The 20,401-nt window shown below is 37.8% G+C and overlaps 1 protein-coding gene across 1 annotated transcript; it reads right to left on the bottom strand.

Moving 5' to 3' along the window:
* Positions 1–11,826: 11,826 nt before the first annotated feature.
* Positions 11,827–12,920, bottom strand: LOC113833751 (zinc finger protein 239-like). Its single transcript, XM_027398657.2, is given in 4 exon segments — positions 11,827–11,862; positions 12,030–12,601; positions 12,604–12,775; positions 12,882–12,920. Coding segments are annotated over 4 exon segments (819 nt in total).
* Positions 12,921–20,401: the final 7,481 nt, after the last annotated feature.

Below are 20,401 nucleotides of genomic sequence, written 5' to 3' on the forward strand. Positions count from 1 at the left end.
AATCCCTGAAAACTCTAAAACAGTCTGGGTTTTAGCCAGATAGTAAGCAAGGGTAGTTTCTATTCCTTCACCCTATTATATGTTGATTCTATTATTATCTTTAATCACACTGTGTTCATAGTCAGGAGCCACAGAATGATAAATGTTAGTCCTTATTATATAACCTAGTACCAATACCATTTCTGGAAGGGAGAAGAGACTTCTCATCTCAATGAACTTAATATACAAGCTAATGTCTCACAAACATACTGCAAAGAATAATATGATTTAGTTGAGCACTCACAGTTGTGCCTGGAGAAGTGTCCCTTTACTGAATCTAGATCTTACCAAATTGAAAATCAATATTAACTACCACACAAAAATGATATAATTTTCTGTGTAGACTGAGAAAACCTTCCCAGTTTAGTGATATCTCAAATACCAATGAGCCATGTTTGATACCTTTTGAGTATGAATTTGCTTCTTTCCCAGATGTAAGCAGGAATTTTCTGAGGATTACAAGTGCAGAACTGTGAAACTCATGTAGAGTAAGGCGTAGTGCAGAAGTCTTCTCACCCATGTTTTTACCTTATTAAATCAGAATCCCAGCCAACTCTAAGCAGGAACTGACCTATGATCTTGTTACCAAAGAGAAGGAGAGAAAGAGAAAGAGACAAATAGAAGTAGAGACTGAGACATACACAGAGAGAAAGACACAGACACACAGAGTGCTCGAGGGCACGAGAGAGAGATTAAAGGCATGAGGCACCAACACCTGGCATAAATAAATGTATTTTTTTCTTTTCTTTGAATTACAAACAAGATTGAAGTTACATTAATCCAATAAAAACCATCTGTTAGGCTCATGAATTAGTTTAGATTGAATTCTAATGCTGTTTCATGAACTATTGTCTATTTTATTTTATTTATTTATTTATTTATTTATTTATTTTTGGTTTTTCGAGACAGGGTTTCTCTGTGTAGCTTTGGAGCCTATCCTGGCACTCGCTCTGGAGACCAGGCTGGCCTCGAACGCACAGAGATCCGCCTGCCTCTGCCTCCCGAGTGCTGGGATTAAAGGCGTGTGCCACCAATGCCCAGCTGAACTATTGTCTGTTTTAATAAAAAAATCTTTTTTGTTGGAATATAATCTTTATCAATTTTGATGGTTACTATATTCCCCGTGCTGCCCCCCCCCAAACAAAAGCAAAACCTCTTCCCTGAAGTAACACATATCTTGGTTTTTATTCTGAGCTCAATGTATCTCTAAACTATAATGGTTCCTTTAATTTAGCAGTTTCTTTTTTATCTAATATGTCCCAGTGCTTTGTTACCTTTTCAGTAGCATTTAAAAAATGTAAAGTTAATAATCTGTTATTTAATCTATCTGTCAGTCTCAATTGCCCCTTTCTGTTTATTAACGTATCTTTTAAGAAATCTGATGAAGTGTTAATATGAGTAATCTTTATCAAGAAAAAAATCAGAAGACAGATATGGGGGTAAGAATCTGAAAGATCAGGGAACCAGTTGAACATCTGCCAGAGAAACCTACCTCTTCCATTCCTCCATGTAAAAAAGAGCAAGTTTCTCTCTCAGCTTCACCTTACTACTGAAGGAACCAGCTTCCCTTTCGGCAGCCATAATAGCCGAACACGTGCTTGCCATAAACCTGCCTTGGTCACTTAGAGGTCAGATGCCTGTCTCGTGACAAGGAACCCATCAGAAGTTAGTCACTAGAAAGTCAGATGCCTGTCTTGTGACAAGGAGCCAATCGGAAGTTAGCTGGTGGCGCTATGCTTTATGACCCTGGGTGTGCTTTACGGACAAGCGCACAGCAATGACGTAGAGAGCATAGCAAGCACCCTGGGAGGGCCTATGGGCCATAACAACCAGTTGACCAATCAACACAGGGCAAGCCCTCCAAGCCTGGAAACACACCAATCGCGAGCCTGTGCATAAGCCTGTGCTTACCCCTAGACACTCCCCTTACGCTGCCCTATAAGATCTTTTGGGAGCCCCTAGGAGCCGTCTTTTCTAGCCATCTGCAATGGCGGGTGGGTGGAAGACCCGAGCTAACATGGGGTTAGCTCATTAAATTACAATAAAGCCTCGTGCAGTTTGCAGCAAGCTCTCGAATCTGCCTGGTGATTGGGTGACCGCGAACGTGGCCTGGGACCCCGGATACTTGAGTTTTCGGGGGTCTAACATCACTTCCTGTCTCTAATCTCTCCACAGTCCTTTTGCTCCTTCCATTCCTCAAATGAAAGTCTCCATGGAAGCTGTCTCATAGCTTGGATATCTCCAAATCATGTGGTCACAAATGCAAACCAGCTTCATCTCTACTGCTTCATGCAATGAACTCTCACAGACTCTTCACTGGGGCTCTGACTATCCCAGACATGGATGTGTACAATAGTGAAAAGCAGACCACAGCAGAAGAATCCATCATCTTTACACTTTGCATCTTTATTCTTCCCATAATCAGTAAAAACTGGGTGATTCTGCCATGATTTGATGGACTCTACCAAGCATAGATCAAATTTGCTACAGTTTTTGTACAATGTGGCTCCTGAGACAAGGAGTTACTTTGCATAGTCCTTCCATAAGCTAAAGGCTTAGCTAGAGTCTCACAATTGTGCTACATTCCATTACAACTACAGTTGTAGTTGACAGGATATTATGAAAATTGCAAGTGTATACAAGATTGATGTCTAAGAACAATTTTCTTGTTAAGTTTACATATTTCCTTGACTACTAAGGGATCATACAGAGAAATACAAATTGGCCTGAATGCTTCATTGCTTGATGGCGTGAATCAGTTTATCAGGAATTGGAAGGTACATTGTGCCCCAAGAGCCATGGACTTTAGCCTGAACATCCTATGACAAATGCCTCTCAAGAAGGTAGTTCAGGCCAAGTCCAGGGTGCTCTGCACAGCCCTTTACCCATAATATCCTGACCATGAACTCCAGTGTCTGCCATGACTATCAACATTCCCATTATTAATATCCTACAACAAGTCAGTTAAGCACGGTGTAGAGCTATTGCCACTTTTGCTATCTAAAGTCTTGATAGCTTCAATATTCTTCCAAAAGTCAACAAGTCCATGTCCATTACAGCAAGAAAAGCATCACTTTTGAAGTACCATTTTTGTTCCAACATTCTTCTCTATTGCTGTGATTAAATTATCTAAGTAAATGCTACTCAGTTAATGAACTGATTTGGTTATTACCCCTAGGCCAGTGTCTACTTTTATGGGAGTTTAGGAAAACTCAAGTTAATCACTGAAAACACATGGAATCATTGTTTCTTGATTTTCTCTTTTGCTTTCTCACTTTCTTGTACCCAGCTAGCCCTTAACCAGCCCAGGGCCACCTGCTCAGAGACATTGCCAAATCAGTGGAAGTCTTCTTCCCACATCAATCATCAGTCTGCACAATCTTTTTCAGGCAGAAATTAGACATTCTGATCTAAGAACACACTCAATTGATGTTCAATCAGATGATCCTAGGTTTTGTCATGTTGACACCACAGGCTAGTTAGGAGACAGAGACAATAATATATGAGAAGGTTTTAAAAATCCAAATCAATGCCATCACTTAAGCAGCAAAGACTCAAACATGAAGACAGCAACAACTGGAAAACACAAACATGCCAGGAAATGGGAAGACACATTTATGTAATGCATGTTACATAAAGAAGAAAATAACCAAAACTGTCTCTCCACAGCAACTTGCCCCCAAAACAAAACATTTGGGAACTGACAAAAATTTTATGAAGACAAATTTGTGAATGTCCATCATTTTCAACAAAATATAATTAGATTACAGTTATAGAAAATCACAAAACAGTACACAGATTCACATAATTTGCCACAAACATACAACAATCAAAAAGTGTAAAATACTTTTGAAAGAATGAACGGGTTGGTGAGAAAAAGCCAAGAAGTAAGGCAGGAAACATACAGTCATCTTTTAATCAAAAGACCAAAGAAAACTTAAGAAAGGAAAAGTATGATCTTGACCTAGCTCTCTATAATTCTATGTGTATGGAAATTAAGTAAACACAGACTTCACAACTTTCACAAAGTTATCTCAAAGTGACCATTGAACTGTTGTTTCTGACCCTCGAGCTGCTGATATTTCTTCCAAAAACAGAAGCCCCAAGTTCTAGAGCGCTCTCCAGAAATGGAGGTGATCCATTGCTATGGATCAGGAGCTCCTTGTAATTCCTTGTTTTTTCCCCCGGTAAATCCAGCCCCACTCATGCTCAATCACAAACAGCATAGAAGAATAATTTAAAATCTGCTTCCACGGATTATGGCACAAAACGTGGATCCTTTCCTATCTACCTGCCCAACACCATGCACACTTCAGAAATCTCTGTACATCAGAAATTCCTATTATCCCCTAATCACACTGAATCACATCGTTGTGGTTAATTGCAGCACCAACTTACAAGCATTCTAATCAGGTACTGGTGAAAGATGATCCACTTCATTTTTCTACAAGTCCCTAACCTATTTGCAATATTTATACTACAAAACTGAAAATGGAATGTAATATTCAGAACTTCTAGAAACCTGAAATTCAGTTTTTTAATGTTTTGTCCCACTGCAACCAAAAGCAGTGCCCGTATGTTGACACTGCACATTGATACTGCAAGAATTATATCCTCCCATGCAAGGGCTGCAGTGTCTCCAATTAACCAGTAAATCCACATCGGGAGGCACAGAGGACAAAGGCCACTCCCCAGGTCACCACATGAAGCAATGAACCTGCAATCTGGCTTATGGTCCATCTAAATCATCAGGATTTGAAGCAACCCTTCCAAAAGTCACTGGCCCCAGACCATTACCAGCTCTTCCACACATATTGCTGGCTTTAGAGAAAGAGGTCTCAAGAAGAAAAAACAAACAACAACCCTAGAATTTTATTACACACCAGGACTTAAGGTTGGTTGTGACCCTGTAATGCCTCCTTGAGAAGCCTGTCAGAGGCCTGTTTTTGAAACTGGAATGGGTCTAGTGGCTTGTTGTAAATCAGGGGTGGCTTCTTTGTAAAGGTTTGGAGCCAAATACCTGGACAATCTTAGAGAACAAATGTGTATCCTAGCATCCAAACAAGGCTGATGAGCATATACTTAAGTTTTGGGTGTTTCACAGACAGTCCTCCCTCAGCTCAATTCTATTTTGGGAGACATACTATTTCCTAAGCATTGATAAGTCCTTTATATCAATAATTCTACTCTTCTACATTATGACATAATAGGGGACACAACACATGAGATGCCTCTGGACAACCTGAATGAACAAAAATAACTATAGATGGAGATTGCATGTAAATATTAAATGCAAAGTTTTTGAATGTCAAGGAGATACTGGAAAAACTAGGCCTCTCTGAGATAGGCAAGCTGCTTTCCATGTATTCATCAAGAATGTTGAAGTTGACTAGAAAGGTTCTCCTATACACAGCTCCCTGCTCCCAATGCTCTGATCAGATTAAGACCACAGAGCAAAGTTAGTGAAAGACCTCCCGCTAGGTCGAAGAATTTGCAAGAACCGCATGGGACTTTGCAAGACAGGGAATCTGGATGAAGTTTCCTACCCAGATACACAGAGAACCCACAACACTGTCTGCCACACCTCAACATCTGCTTCTCCCCATCTGCAGACAACATTCCCTAGCTCACCATGTTGTGGTTTCCCAGATCACAGAAGCCCTCTGCTCAGCTCCCTGCAGCAGCAACTGCACCACAGCACACAAAACCACTGGCTCCTCAAAGTCAAGCCTGAAGCCTGGTGACAGGAAGTGCCCAGCACCACTTCTGACTGGCAGGTCACATGGAGGGCCTGATTGGATAGTGAGGCTTGAGTGACAAGAGCACCTCCCAAAGGATTAGAGTGAGCTTAGAGACACAATACTGTGGTTCTTGGCCATGTCTCCCATCCAATTATAAAATATTTTCTAGATTTGCAAAGATACACATTTTAATAGCACCTGCCCCTGGCTTGCGTTGCAGACCCTGCTATCTACCTGGTCTCCATAGGAACTTCCCCTTGTCCTCCTGAATATAACTGAAAAGTTTCTACATCCCAATTAGCCTCTGTGAGGATGCAGTAATACAAATCAGACCAAGTCAAAAATGAAGTAAAAAAACAAAAACAAAAACTCGTGTTTAATGGATACAGCCCCCCAGGATGGCCTTCCTGTCCCTGAGGGAGGAGATGGGAAAGGGACACCTGAAAAATCACAAGTCTGGTCTCTTGGAGACTGTTTAAGTACCCTGTGGAATTGTACATGAGTATCTATGGGTGAGAGGTCATTATTTGTCATTACTTGGCTTTGAGATGCATCAAGTTTTGGAGGAAGATGGGGGAGGGGGACTTTAGTGGAAAAATCCACCATACATTCCAGACTCTTTGGTTATATGGAAGCCAGTGGCTAGAATGAAGCATTCACCATAACAATAATTGTCTAGCTAGCTTATACAGCCCACCATACTATGTTAGAATGATTCCCTGTTCCACAGGTGGAAGAGTGCACAGAATATTAAAAATTAAAGAGAGATGTAAGGACACAAAGGGAGAAGTTTGTTCTTTGGTTTCAAGCTGAGATAAATGAAGTAAAGATACGTTCTTCCTGGTTGTCACAGGGACTTAAGACAACCAGGAAAGAAAAGAAAGAACCAGATCTCAAACAAAAAGATAGGTCTCCCCCTCTTTAGAAGGCTGGATGATGGCTCCATTGCTTTCAGTTTATCCCTGAAGCTAGGAGCAAACTCTAGGCAAATTATTTTAATAATAATTAAAAGAGTAGTGTTTAAAGAAATTTGAATACTTAGCGTATAATGGAGCTAGGAAGAATGTGTTAATGAGCTCTATTGTTAGACAGCACATCTTCCTCCATGGGCAGGTAAAAAAATCACAGCTGCATTGTTTAAGGTTCTGTACATTAACGGGATGGTAGATTATCTATAAAGTAGATTTATTAGAATGTTTCACAAGCTGTGGTTCAGGTAGTCCAACCATGGCTTCCTACCAATGGAAAGTTGAAGAATGCAGTAGATTGTTTCTCAGCCTTTAGGCTAAATCAAGGGTAGAATTCAATAGTCGTTCAACCTATACGGCTGGACATGTCAGTTTGTCTCCTTATTCGCAAAAATTTCAAAGAAGTGGTCTCTAAGGCTAGTAAAGGAATGAATTTGGTAGTGGGAGCTAGGGCAAGCTGGCAAAAAGAGACAGCTTCCTTCTTCAATATTGTTTATATATGTTGGCTCCTACCTATAAGTGAAATTCAACTTAAAATTGGGTCCTATTGTTGCTGGGCATTGGTGGCACATACCTTGAATCCTAGCCCTCATGAGGCAGAGGCAGGCAGATCTTTTTGAGATCAAGTCCAGCTTGGTCTACAACTGCTAGTTCCAGGACAGCCTCTAAAACCACAGAGAAACACTGTCTCAACCCACCCCCACCCCAGTACTCAGGAAGCAGAATCATTTGGATTTTCTGAATTTCAGTCCACAGAATGATTTCCATGGCTGCACAGAAAACCCCTGTCTTGAAAAAAAAAAAAAAAAAGATTAAGATCCACCTTTAATCTACATCAGACCTTCTGGTGGCAGTCAGAAAGGATATTGAAGAAAGAAGCTCTCTCTTTGCCTGTTTGCCCTAGCCCTGGCTAACCTAAGTCCACCCCTTTATCAGAATTAGAGCCTACTCCCTTGAGATTTTGTTGTATATTAAGAACTATCTGAGATAATTAGCTTCATAAACAGAACATCTCCTGGATTCTTCAAATTTTTACTGGATGGCAACCATTGTTGGACTATCAGGACCAACACCTAAGATACTCTAATAAATCCATTTTCATAGATGTTTACTGATTCATTCTACCAGTCCTGTTGAGAACCATGAATAATGCAATTGAAGTTTTTTTTTTTTTTCTACTCCCCAGGGAGGACGCTGTGCTTCTAAATACATTTTTCCTTGCTCCATTATTCTCTAAGTATTCAACTTTCCATGAGGACTACTCTGTAATACTATTCATTTGTTAACAGTTTGCTCTGAATTTCAGAAATATAACTCCAAAAGCAATGGAGCATCATCCAGCTTTCTGATGGGAGAAATTCCTATTATCTTGTTTGTGATCTAGTTCCTGGTTTTTTTCCTTGTTGTCTGAAGAACCTACTGTAACTAGATAAAAATTAAGTTCATTTCACCTGACCTAAGTGTGAAGCCACATAACAAAACTGTCCTATTATTTCCTGAAATCTCTTTTTAGTTGTTAATATTTTGGCTACTCTATCACCAGTATGAGAGAAATTCACTCCACTGCACATAGTATAGAGGGCTGGAAAAGTTTGTTAGCTACTTTGTGTTCAGAACAAAGAAGAGGAAGTGCCTACTGAGACCAGGGAGTGGGTAAGGTCTGCTGTTCCAGCCAGATGCAAGTGCTATTGATATGCATATCCCTGCTGCTGTAGAAAAAGACTGGGGAGGAAGGCAGGTTCAGGAACCTTTGTTCTGTGTCTTACAGCACAGTGGAAGCCTATGGGAGAAGCTCTTGTCACTCAGGTTTAACTATGCAATAGGCCCTCCAGGTGATCTGCCAGTCAGAAGTCCTGCTGGGCCCTTCCGGCCTCCATCTTCAGGATTTGTTTTGCAGAGAAACTGTTCTAGGGGTCTTGTGGGCTGTCCTATGTGTGCTGCTGCAGGGAGCTGAGCATAGAGTTTATGGAAAGATGAAACATTGTGACCTTGGGGCTATTATCCCCAGACTGGAAGAAGTACTCAGTGGAGACATGGAAACCTGTGTGGAGGGTCCTCCTAAGGCTGGATGGGAGTAAGTGGCCAGAGGCAGAGTTTGCCATATTCCTGCCTGGTCATGCATTATCCTGCGTAAAGTTTGCCATGTTCCTGCCTAGTATTTCATTATCCTTCATGGTCCTCATTGTCCTGTATGCTACAGTTTATGATCCTAAGGGTCCAGCATGGTCTTTGCAATTCTCTGGGCCAGCTAGAAGACTCTGAGTAGGTTCACTTTGCAGGCTGCACCTGTACAGAGAATTGGGATTGGTTCCATGCTTTGAAATATCCTTGATGACATCACTGTTAAATGCAGTCACCCTTAGGGCTGGTTATGTTGCTATGGTATCTGTGATTCTTTCTCTCCGCCACCCCCCTCCCCATCTCTCTCTCCTACTTCTGCTAGATAGCTGAGTGATCTACTTGGTTTGATCTTATATCGAGTTCATAAGCTACCAAGTCATTTTTGGAAGATAGCAGTTTATATCCTTTATCTCTTCCAGGAAGAATAGATTCTTTCCATGCAGATTACAGGTGTCTTTCCTCAGTGTTTCCTCAAATTGAGAAACTAGTCAAGTCCCAGCTGCAATGTACAACCAATCAGCCAAAATGAATAGACAATACAGACAGATATAAAAGGGACCAAAGGAAAGCTGGGATAAACGATCTTTGCTTTCTAAATACAAAAAATAACACACCCAGGAAGCTCTGGGCCTGTAATACCTACATCCAAATAGGTTCAAAGGTTTTTTTCATATTGTTTGATATTTGAGTGGCAAGCTTATTATCTAAAGCTCTTCAGGTAGGCATTCTTGGCTCATCTAAGTACTTCCAGACTCTATAGCCTTCAACTGTTGAGGCGTAAACATCTGAAGAAAGCAAATATGTTGGATCCTTTTTATATAAATTATCAAAATCCTCACACAGTCACAGGAGGATTTGTAATGTTCACAGATTCAATCACTGAGGGGAAGTTAGTTTATATTTTTGCTGTGTCTTAGTGTCTGGTCTGGGACCTAACTCTGCCCAGGGAAACAGTTGAAGTTCACTCACACATCCACTCAGGTCTTCCCATATTCAGGTCTTTCCCCCCACATATACTTCTAAAGATTCAACCTGTTCACACGATAACAAGAATGGAGATATCATAATAGAGGGAGACTTTTCGGTTTACAGATAAATCAGGCACTAGGGAAATGTCTACAAAGATGACACCAGCTAACTATCTCAGCAATGGAGGAGACGCTACCTTAAATGCCCTCCCCTGATTATGAGATTGATGACTGACTTATATGGCTTCATTCAGCAGCTGGTGGGAGTAGAAGCAGACACCGATAACTAATCACCAATCTGAACTGGAACCCATATGCAGAGAAGGACCAGTGAAGAGCACAGAGGTCCAGACCAGGCTGGTGAAACCCACAGAAACAGCTGACCTGAACATCCGGAAACCCTTGCTCCCTAATCTGATAGCTGGAATACCAGCATGGGACTGATCCAGACCCCAGGAACATGGGTTTCTGTGAGGAAACCTCAGAAATCTATGGGACCTCCTGTAGAAGCCCAATATTTATCCCTAGCACAGGTGTGGACTTTGGGAGTCCATTCTATATAGAGGAATACTCCCTGAGCCAAGAAACATGGGGGTGGGTCTAGGCCCTATCCCAAAGGATACGAAAGACTCTGATGACACTCTATGGAAGGCCTCACCATCCAGGGGGAGCAGAAAAGATATGTGACAGATAAGTTTTTAGTTGGGGGGTGTTAGGGGAGGATGAGTGGGAGAAGGGAACTGGGATTGTCATGTAAAACAATCCTGTTTCTAATTCAACTAAAAAAAGTTGGAAAAAAAGATTCAACCTGTTATAGTCTTGCTAAAGTAATTTTCTTTGTATTTTTCAGTCATGATTTTTGGGATTTTTGTATTGCAATTCTTCAACTGTATTATCCTAAACTAGTATAAATTGAGTATCTACCATTCCAAGGCAGCAGTAATTGAACATGTTATATTGCATTTATTGATAATTAAGAAAATGGGGATTAACATATGGTTCAAAACAATCTATATTACATTGTATAAAATTACAATAATAAAAACAAAAGGATACTTATATAAAAGCTATATCAATACAAGTTCCATATTCTGTCCCATAAATTATAAAGAAAATTATGCCGCCATATTGAGTTGGATGATAATCAATAAAATTTCCCTTGCATAAGTATTCATTTTATTAATTATTTATGCCTTCAAGTGTTGTCAAACTTATGCTATGTTATTTTAATACTTGTTTGCAGTGTGATTATGATAAATACATTTCTGCATATGTAGATGGTTTTCCAAGAATATTTTGTGAATAACTGTTTCATTTCTTGGGAGAATGCTTTTAAAATTACAATGATCATAAGCCTGACTAATATCACTCATCTAACAGTGAATAATGTTGAACATTTGCTAAAGGTTTCCTTCCACTACGCACAGTATAACAAACCGTATTTATGTATGAGTATTTGTGCATTAACTCCCTCTTGACTAAGTCTCTTTCATGAATTTTCAGATGTGCTCTAAATTTTGAGCTTCTTTTAAAGAATTTTTGTTTTTTAAAAAAACCCTGTACATTTGTTAGGTTTTATTCCATTACTGATGCTGTGTTGGGTTTGATGATCTGAGCACTCCATGAAAATTGACACATTTTTAATATTGTGAGTGTTCTTTCTAGTATGGATTCTGTAATGATAGCTAAGATGCAAGAACCCAGAAGAGGATTTCCTGCAGGCTTCTCATTGATAAGCTTTCTCTCCTGTATGGATATAGTGAGTTTTTGTAGAGATTGATCCATGGGAAAAGGACTTAGCACATAACACAATCATTAAAATATTAAGGATTCTGACTTCTATGTGTGTGTAGTGCCTTAGAAGAGGTGAATCATGGGCAGAGAACTTGCTACAATTTGTGTATTTTTAACATTTTCTCTGTTATCTATTCTTTGATGAACTTGAAGTGTTGAATTATTAGTAAAGGACTTGCCATATACATTTCAATTTTAAGGTTTCTCTCCAGTATGTATTCTTTGATGAATCTGAAGTGTTGATCTCTTAGTAAAGGATTTCTCACATACATGACAATGGTAAGGTTTCTGTCCAGTGTGTATTCTTTGATGAATGTGAAAGGTGGAGTCTGTTTAAGGAACTTTCTACAATCTGATCATTTGTAAGATTTTTTTCCAGTGTGTACTCTTTGATGAACTTCAAGATTTGAACTTTTGGTAAAGGACTTTCCACATTCTTTACATTCATAAGGTTTCTCTCCAGTATGTATTCTTTGATGAACTTTAAGATTTGAGCTTTTAGCAAAGGATTTGCCACATACTTTACAATTGTAAGGTTTCTCTCCACTGTGTATTCTTTGATGTTCTTTAAGAGCTGAGCTATCAGAAAAGGACTTGCCACACACTTTACAGTTGTAAGGTTTCTCTCCAGTGTGTATTCTTCGATGAAGTAGAAGATTACAGCTTCTGGCAAAGGACTTGCCACATACTTTACAGTGATAAGGTTTCTCTCCAGTGTGTGTTCTTTGATGTTCTTTGAGTGTTGAGCCATCTGTAAAGGACTTGCCACATACTTTACTATTGTAAGGTTTTTCTCCCATGTGTATTCTTTGATGAACATAAAATGTGGACCTCTGTTTAAAGAACTTTCCACAATCTGAACATTTATAAGGTTTCTCCCCAGTGTGTATTCTTTGATGAACTTTAAGAGTAGAGCTTTCAGTGAATGACTTTCCACATTCTTTATATTTATATGGTTTCTCTCCAGTATTATTCTTTGATGAACTTTAAGATGTGAGCCTGCAGTAAAGGACTTTCCACATTCTTTACATTTGTTAGGCTTCTCCTCATTATGTATATTTTGATGAACTTGAAGGTTTAGTTTTTCAGTAAAGGAATTGTCACATGTATTACATTTGTAAGGTTTCTCTCCAGTACGGACCCTCTGATGAAAATGAAGTGTTGAATTCTGAGTAAAAGTCTCTTCATTATCATATTTATGTGTCCATAACTTCTTTATGTGTATTTAACTAGGGCTATTATGTCCATACCATCGTGATATTTCTCTCTGGCAAGTATCCTGTGTACATTCTTTTGGGAATATCTTATGAATTTGATAGCAATACAGAGCTGTAAGAAATGAAAGACAATTATTGTCTGACTGTGTGGAATTAGGCAAAAATTTTATAGGAATTTATACATAAAATTACAAGCCTGTGGACTGAAGCAAAAAGATGAATAAAAATCTTCAGCACTTCTGCCATAAGGGAACAAATATCCAAATGTAATGAAGATGGAAAATGCAATTCATGAAATTGTATTATATGATATGAAAAATTGATAGGGTCCTCTTTAAGCATGTCATGTAACCAAGAACTATAAACATAATTGTTAGAATACAAAATCAAATGTTTAGTCATTATTAAAAATTTTCTATTGACTTGTAAATTTATTATTAATTTAGATCAACATTGTCTTTCCAAACACATGAATTATAAAATGACAAAAATGAAAAAAATCATTTATAGATTTTCTAAAATTGTTATTAATACACATTAAGATGTAGCTATTCAAAGAGAATGATTATTAGAAAGCAAACAATAAAATGATCATGAAAACCAAATATACCTAGCAAGTCCACAGATCTTCATGAATACGAGGAGAGAAGGTTACAAAATCTCCACAGTCACATTGATAATTCTATAGAACTTCCATATCTTCAGATGGCTAAGAATAGATTAAATTGGTAGAAAACCTTCAGGATAATATTTATATTTCCAAAGTATTGTGAAATGTAGAATTTAAAAATAAATTATCAGAAATCAGTCTTCATAAGTTAAATTTACTATTTTGAATTGTAAATTCAATTAAAATATACTTATTTCAATTCACATCAGTTTTATCCCAGTCACTTTCACTCCAAATGTTCCCATGTTCCATCAAGAACAATGAACTCACCATTTGATAATTGTTATTCTTACATATATTTGTTTTCCAAATATACTCAAATATACGACTACAGAATTTTTGTCCAGGTATTTTGTTAATGTTACATTGTCTCAGGTCTCACCATGTTACACTAGACAAGCAATAATGGAAATAACTCATGGCAGATGGTAATTTTCCTGCTCACATCAATAGTTAGGTGCCTAAAATTCTTTCATTAGGGATTTTACAGACAGGGACACTATCAATTGGGAAACAAAAGTTCATGAACATTCTTCAGTTATGATGGACTGAAAGTCAGTACAAAAAATGAAGGAATGAGAGGCAAGCATACATTATTTCGTACTTTCTTGCAATATTACACCATATAAATATATGACATATTAGGAAGTAATTAATTTTTTTTTTTTTTGGTTTTTTGAGACAGGGTTTCTCTGTGTAGCTTTGGAGCCTATTCTGGCACTCGCTCTGGAGACCAGGCTAGCCTGGAGCTCACAGAGATCTGCCTGCCTCTGCCTCCTGAGTATTGGGATTAAAGGCGTGTGCCACCAATGCCCAGGGAGGAAGTAATGACTTTTAAGGTGACAGCATTACACCAAAAAAAAAAAAAGAAAAAGAAAAAAGGAGAATAACATTAACCTTAGTACCAGGCATAAGACTCTTCATTTAAATTTACTTGTACAAAATAAATATTATGTGTATTGTGAATACTGATGTTTTTCTTTTTGGTATACCTTTGAACTTCAAATTATCTTAGAATCATACTTAAAACCTGAAGTAGAAAACAGAACAGGCATGGAGAGACTGGGAATTCTCCATTTTCCCAATTATAGAGTACCTGTGTTGACATATCCCTATTTAGAACGATTATTTTGGTTATTGACTTGCTAAAATCATATTCAGTTTTATGTCAATATGTTCCTCATACTCCTGAATTTTTATAATGAAGTTATGTTTTATTTTGTCAAAAGCATTTTCTGCATCTAATGAAATGATTATCTGTCTCTTCCTTACAGTCTATTCTGATGCATTAAGTATATTGATTTACTTATGTTGATCCTTACAAGTCTCATGCACTCACCAGACAGAGGCAGATGGAAGTCTTTGTGTTCAAGGCCAGCCTTGTTAACAGAACCAGCATAGGCACCAAAGCTACACAGAAAAACCTTGTCTTGAAACCCACACCCCCAAGAAAAGAAATAAAGAAATTAAAGACTTCCTATAATTCAATGAAAATTAATGCACAACAAACCCAAACTTATGGTACACTGTGAAAGCAGTGCTAAGAAGTAAATTCATAGCATTAAGTGCCTATGTAAAGGAACTGGAGAATGCTCACACTAGGGACTGAATAGCACACCTGAATGCTCTAGAAAAAAAAGAAGCAAACTCCTCCAGGAGGAATAGATGCCAGCAAATAACGAAATTGAGGACTGAAATCAGTTCAATAGTAACAAAGAAAAGAATACATATGATCAATGAAACGAAGAGTTGATTCTTAGAGAAAATCAACAAGATGACAAAACTTTATCCAAGCTAACCAAAAGGTAGGGAGAATATGCAAATTAACAAAATCAGAAATAACAATGGGGACATAGCAACAGATACAGAGGAAATCCAGGAAATCATCAAGTCATATTTTGACAACATGGACTACACAAAATTGGAAAACTAACAAGAAAAGGACAATGTTTTTTGGTAGTTATCACATACCAACATTAAATCAAAAACAGATAAACAACTTAAATATATGAAAAACACTAATGAAATAGAAGCAGTCATTCAAAGTCTCCCAACCAAAAAAAGCACAGGTGAGACAGTTTTAGTGCAGAATTTTAACAGAAATTCAAAGAACAGATAATACTAATACTTCTCAAATCCTTCCACACAATAGAAACAGCAGGGGCATTGCCAAACTCATTTTATGAGGCTAAAATTACCTTGGTATACAAATCACACAAAGGCACAACTAAGAAGGAGAACTACAGAACAATCTCCCTCATGAACATTGATACAAAAATGCTCAATAAACTACAGGCAAACCAAAACTAAGAACACATCAGAAAACTCATCCACCATGATCAAGAAGGCTTCCTCCCAGAGATGCAGGATGGTTCAACATATGAAATCTGTCAATGTACTCCACCAAATAAACAAACTGGAAAACAGACAAACACATGATCATCTCATCAGACACTAAGAAAATCTTTTGAAAAAATTCAACACCCCTTTATGATAAAGGTATTAGAGTGATCAGGGATAAAAAGAACATACCTAAACATAATAAAGGTAACCTACAGCAAGACAACAGTCAACATCAAACTAAATGGAGAGAACTCAAAATGTGACTCCTCTGAACTGAGAAACAAGACAAGGCCATCTACTTGCTCCTTCCCTGTTCAACATTGCGATTGTAGTACTTGCTAGAGCAATAAGAAAACAAAAGGAGATTGAGGGGATACAAATTTGAAAGTAATAAGTCAAACGTTCACTAACGGCAGATGATATGATAGTTTATGTGGGTGACAAGAAAAATTCTCCCAGAGAAATCCTGCAACTGATGAACATCTTCAGCAAAGTGGCAGGATTCAAATTAACTAAAAAAAAATTAGTAGCCATGCCTTTTATAGATATTAATTGGTTGAGGAAGAAATCAGAATTCTCTGTGTGCTCTCTGTTAGTATACAATTCTAAAAGAAATTCGCAGGCATCACATCTGGTAAGGAGCATGGCTGATCACAATGCAGTTGTTGATTGTTTGAAGCATTGTTTCCTTTCAACTTACTCGGTTCCAAGCCTTCTGCTTCCTCCATATTCACCATCCAGGGTTCTTTGTTTTGTTCAAGACAGGTGACTAGCTCTGGTTTTGAGTCAGAAAAGCCTAGGAATTAGAAGAGACTTATGATAATTCATTTTAAAATGATGTGGATAAGAGTTGGGTTGTAACACAGGCATGTACTCAGAGGATATAAAGGAACATAAGGAGACATTCGTGAGTGAAGTCTCTTTAGTACATACTTGACTGATGTTGTTGAATTTTATGATATTAATTTTAATTTTGTATACCTTCTACTGTCCTTCCATTGCCCAATTACAAAAATAAAACTGTTGGATTCAAACTGTATTCACACATTATTGCTACTGAAAGACTGCAGAAAACACTGTATGGAATTGAGTTAACTGTTAGGCTAAACTAAAAGACGATTTAAAAGGATATTAAAAATTGCAGTAAATATTACACTCACCAATATCTTGGAATAATTGGGTGCTGGGATACATTCATAGAAAACAATTCCACATACTTATACAAGTTGTTAGAAATTCCCTGCACTAATCAACAATCAGAAAAGAATTTATTCCCACCTACAGAAACCAGGTTGATATAATTCTCCAACATGACATTTCTGTACAAATCCCTCTGAGAAAGGTCCAGACATTCCCATTCCTCCTTGGAGAAATTGATGGCCACATCATTGAAAGTCAACAGACTCTAAGTGAAAATTGTTTCCCCTTGTTATGATGAAATGAGACTTCAATTGCCCCAAAGAAACTATTATCTAACTAAAGAAATTGCTGTGGTGTCTGTAATCAATCTGCAATTTTTAATGTTGTATATTAAGAGGGAGGAAGGTATGACTTTTTAAGAGACACGGAAGTGTCAAACATCTAAAATTTTCATGCAATTTGTGCCTTTTCTCAGTGATAAGTAATGACTGAGGTTTTCCTCAGGAGGAATTAGGTTTCAATATTCATCTCCAATATTAGAAATTTTGTAAATCTCACAGGACATGCATTAAGTCAGACTGGAAAAAAAAAGAGCCAGAGAAGAGTGGAAAGCAGGATATAGTATAGAAATGACACTGATAATAAATACTTTATATTGAACATATAATAAAACACAAAAACATAGATTTTTTTCTTTTTACTGTGAGGAACTATAGTGAATGTTGAGCTCTGATAATGAAATATTTCTCTGTGGACTGTCAACCTGTCCCATCCTTGTACATACACTTACCTGAGAACAAGCCGTCTGTCAATCCCCTTCTTTATGGATCCCGTCCAGAAATTTATCTTAAAGTTTTACCTTCCTGGTACTATTCTGTGTGTAAAGACTGCAGCACCTGCATTACATGTTACCACACCCAGAGACTGGAAAGCAGGTTAAAATGTCCTCATTTGGTGAGTTGTGCCACAGCAGTGGTACAAAAACCATGAATTTTTAGAGACAGATCCACTCTTAGTTTTTTTCCTTTCCAGCATTGTGAGCGTCTGTTATTGCAGCAGATGGTGGTTATCTCTAGAACCTGGGTTTGTGACTTCAGCGCCCTTTTAAATACTGTGCACAGCCATTTTAAATTGAGTCTGATAACTAATTAAGACAAAAACTGAAACCCGTATTGGAAATAGTGGATGGAATCTGATGGTAACCCCAGCTGAAAGTATTTCAGACTATTAATATGTTAACATTTAATATTTTTTGTTAACCTAAGGTATTCTGGAACTCAGTGTAGATGTGGCTGGTATCAAACTTGCAGAAATATGCCTGTCTCTGCTTCCCCAGTATTAAAATAAAAGGAGTGTGTCACCTCATGTAACGTGTAATTTTATTATTTACTTAATTATGACTGTATGTGTATGCTCATTTATATGTAAGAAGGTGTGCAGGTGTATTGTAGGAAGAGTGTAAAATTCAGAGAACAACCTTTAGTGTTGGTCTTTCCCTTTACCATATTTGAGACAGTGTCTCTAGTTTTCTGTCACTTTTGTGTATATTTGCAGGCTTTCTCCTGTCTGCCTCCAATCTTGACTTAAAAGCATTGAATTATAGAAACACCATTGCAACAGGCTTTATTTTTTTCAGATTTATTTGAATTGGAAACAAGATTGTTTTACATGACAATCCCAGTTCCCTTCTCCCTCCTGTCCTCCCCTACCACCCCCCACAACTAAAACCCTACCTATCACATATCCTTTCTGCTCCCCCTGGATGGTGAGGCCTTCCATAGGGTGTCATCAGAGCCTATCATATCCTTTGGGATAGGGCCTAGGCCCATCCCCATGTGCAACAGGCTTTATAATGTCATTATAATATCTCAAATTCTAGCTTTTTTCTGCTGAGTAGTACTGCATTGTATAAATGTACCACATTTTCTATATCCATTCTTCAGTTGAGGGGCATCTAGGTTGCTTCCAGGTTCTGGCTATTACAAACAATGCTGCTATGAACATGGTTGAACATATGTCCTTGTTGTATGGACATGCAGTATTTGGGTATATACCCAAGAGAGGAATGGCTGGATCTTGAGTTAGATTGATTCCCATTTTTCTGACCAACCGCCATACTGATTTCCAAAATGGTCTTACAAGTTTGCACTCCCAGCAGCAATGGAGGAGTGTTTCTTTTTCTCCACAACCTCTCCAGCATAGATTGTCATTGGTATTTTTGATTTTAGCCATTCTGGCTGGTGTAAGATGGTATCTCAGAGTTGTATTGAGTTGCATTTCTCTGATGGCCAAGGATTTTGAGCACTTTTTTTTCCATATAAAGTTGAGTATTTTTCTTTCAAAGTCTGTGAAGAACTGTGTTGGGATTTTGATGGGGATTGCATTGAATCTGTAGATTGCTTTCGGCAAGATTGCCATTTTTACTGTGTTGATACTACCTATCCAAGAGAATGGAAGTTCTTTCCATTTTCTGGTATCTTCTTTAATTTCTTTCTGTAAAGACTCAAAGTTCTTACTGAAAAGGTCTTTCACTTTTTTGGTTAGTGTTACCCCAAGATATCTTATGTTGCTTGTGGATATTGTGAAGGGTGATGTTTCTCTGATTTCTTTCTCATTGCATTTATCATCTGTATATATTAGGGCTACTGTTTTTTTTGAGTTAATTTTGCATCCTGTTATCAGCTGTAGGAGTTCCTGGTAGAGTTTTTCGGGTCACTAATGTAAACTATCATATTCTCTGCAAATAGTGAATGTTTGACATCTTCCTTTCAATTTGTATCCCTTTGATCTCCTTTTCTTGTCTTATTGCTCTAGCTAGAACTTCAAGTACAATATTGAAGAGATATGGAGAGAGTGGACAGCCTTTTCTTGTTCCTGATTTTAGATGAATCGCTTTGAGTTTCTTTCCATTTAGTTTGATGTTGGCTGTTGGTTTGGTGTATATTGCTTTTATCATGTTTAGATATGTTCCTGTTATTCTTGTTTTCTCCAAGATCTTTATCATGAAGGGATGTTGGATTTTTTCAAGGCTTTTTCAGCATCTAGTGAGATGATCATGTGGTTTTTCCTTTTCAGTTTATTAATTTGGTGGATTACATTGATGGATTTTCGTATGTTGAACCATCCTTGCATCCCTGGGATAAAGCCTACTTGATCCTAGTGGATGATTTTTCTGATGTGTTCTTGGATTTGATTCACCAATATTTTGTTGAGTATTTTTGCTTTGATGTTCATGAGGGATATTGGTCTGTAGTTCTTTTTTTTTTAGTTGTATCTTTGTGTGGATTGGGTATCAAAGTGATTGTAGCCTCAAAAAAAAAAAGAGTTTGGCAATGTCCCTTCTGTTTCTATTGTGTGGAACAGTTTGAGGAGTACTGGTATTAGCTCTTGTTTAAATTTC

Source organism: Cricetulus griseus, chromosome 9, assembly GCF_003668045.3.
Source record: "Cricetulus griseus strain 17A/GY chromosome 9, alternate assembly CriGri-PICRH-1.0, whole genome shotgun sequence".
In the NCBI taxonomy this organism is placed as follows: domain Eukaryota; kingdom Metazoa; phylum Chordata; class Mammalia; order Rodentia; family Cricetidae; genus Cricetulus; species Cricetulus griseus.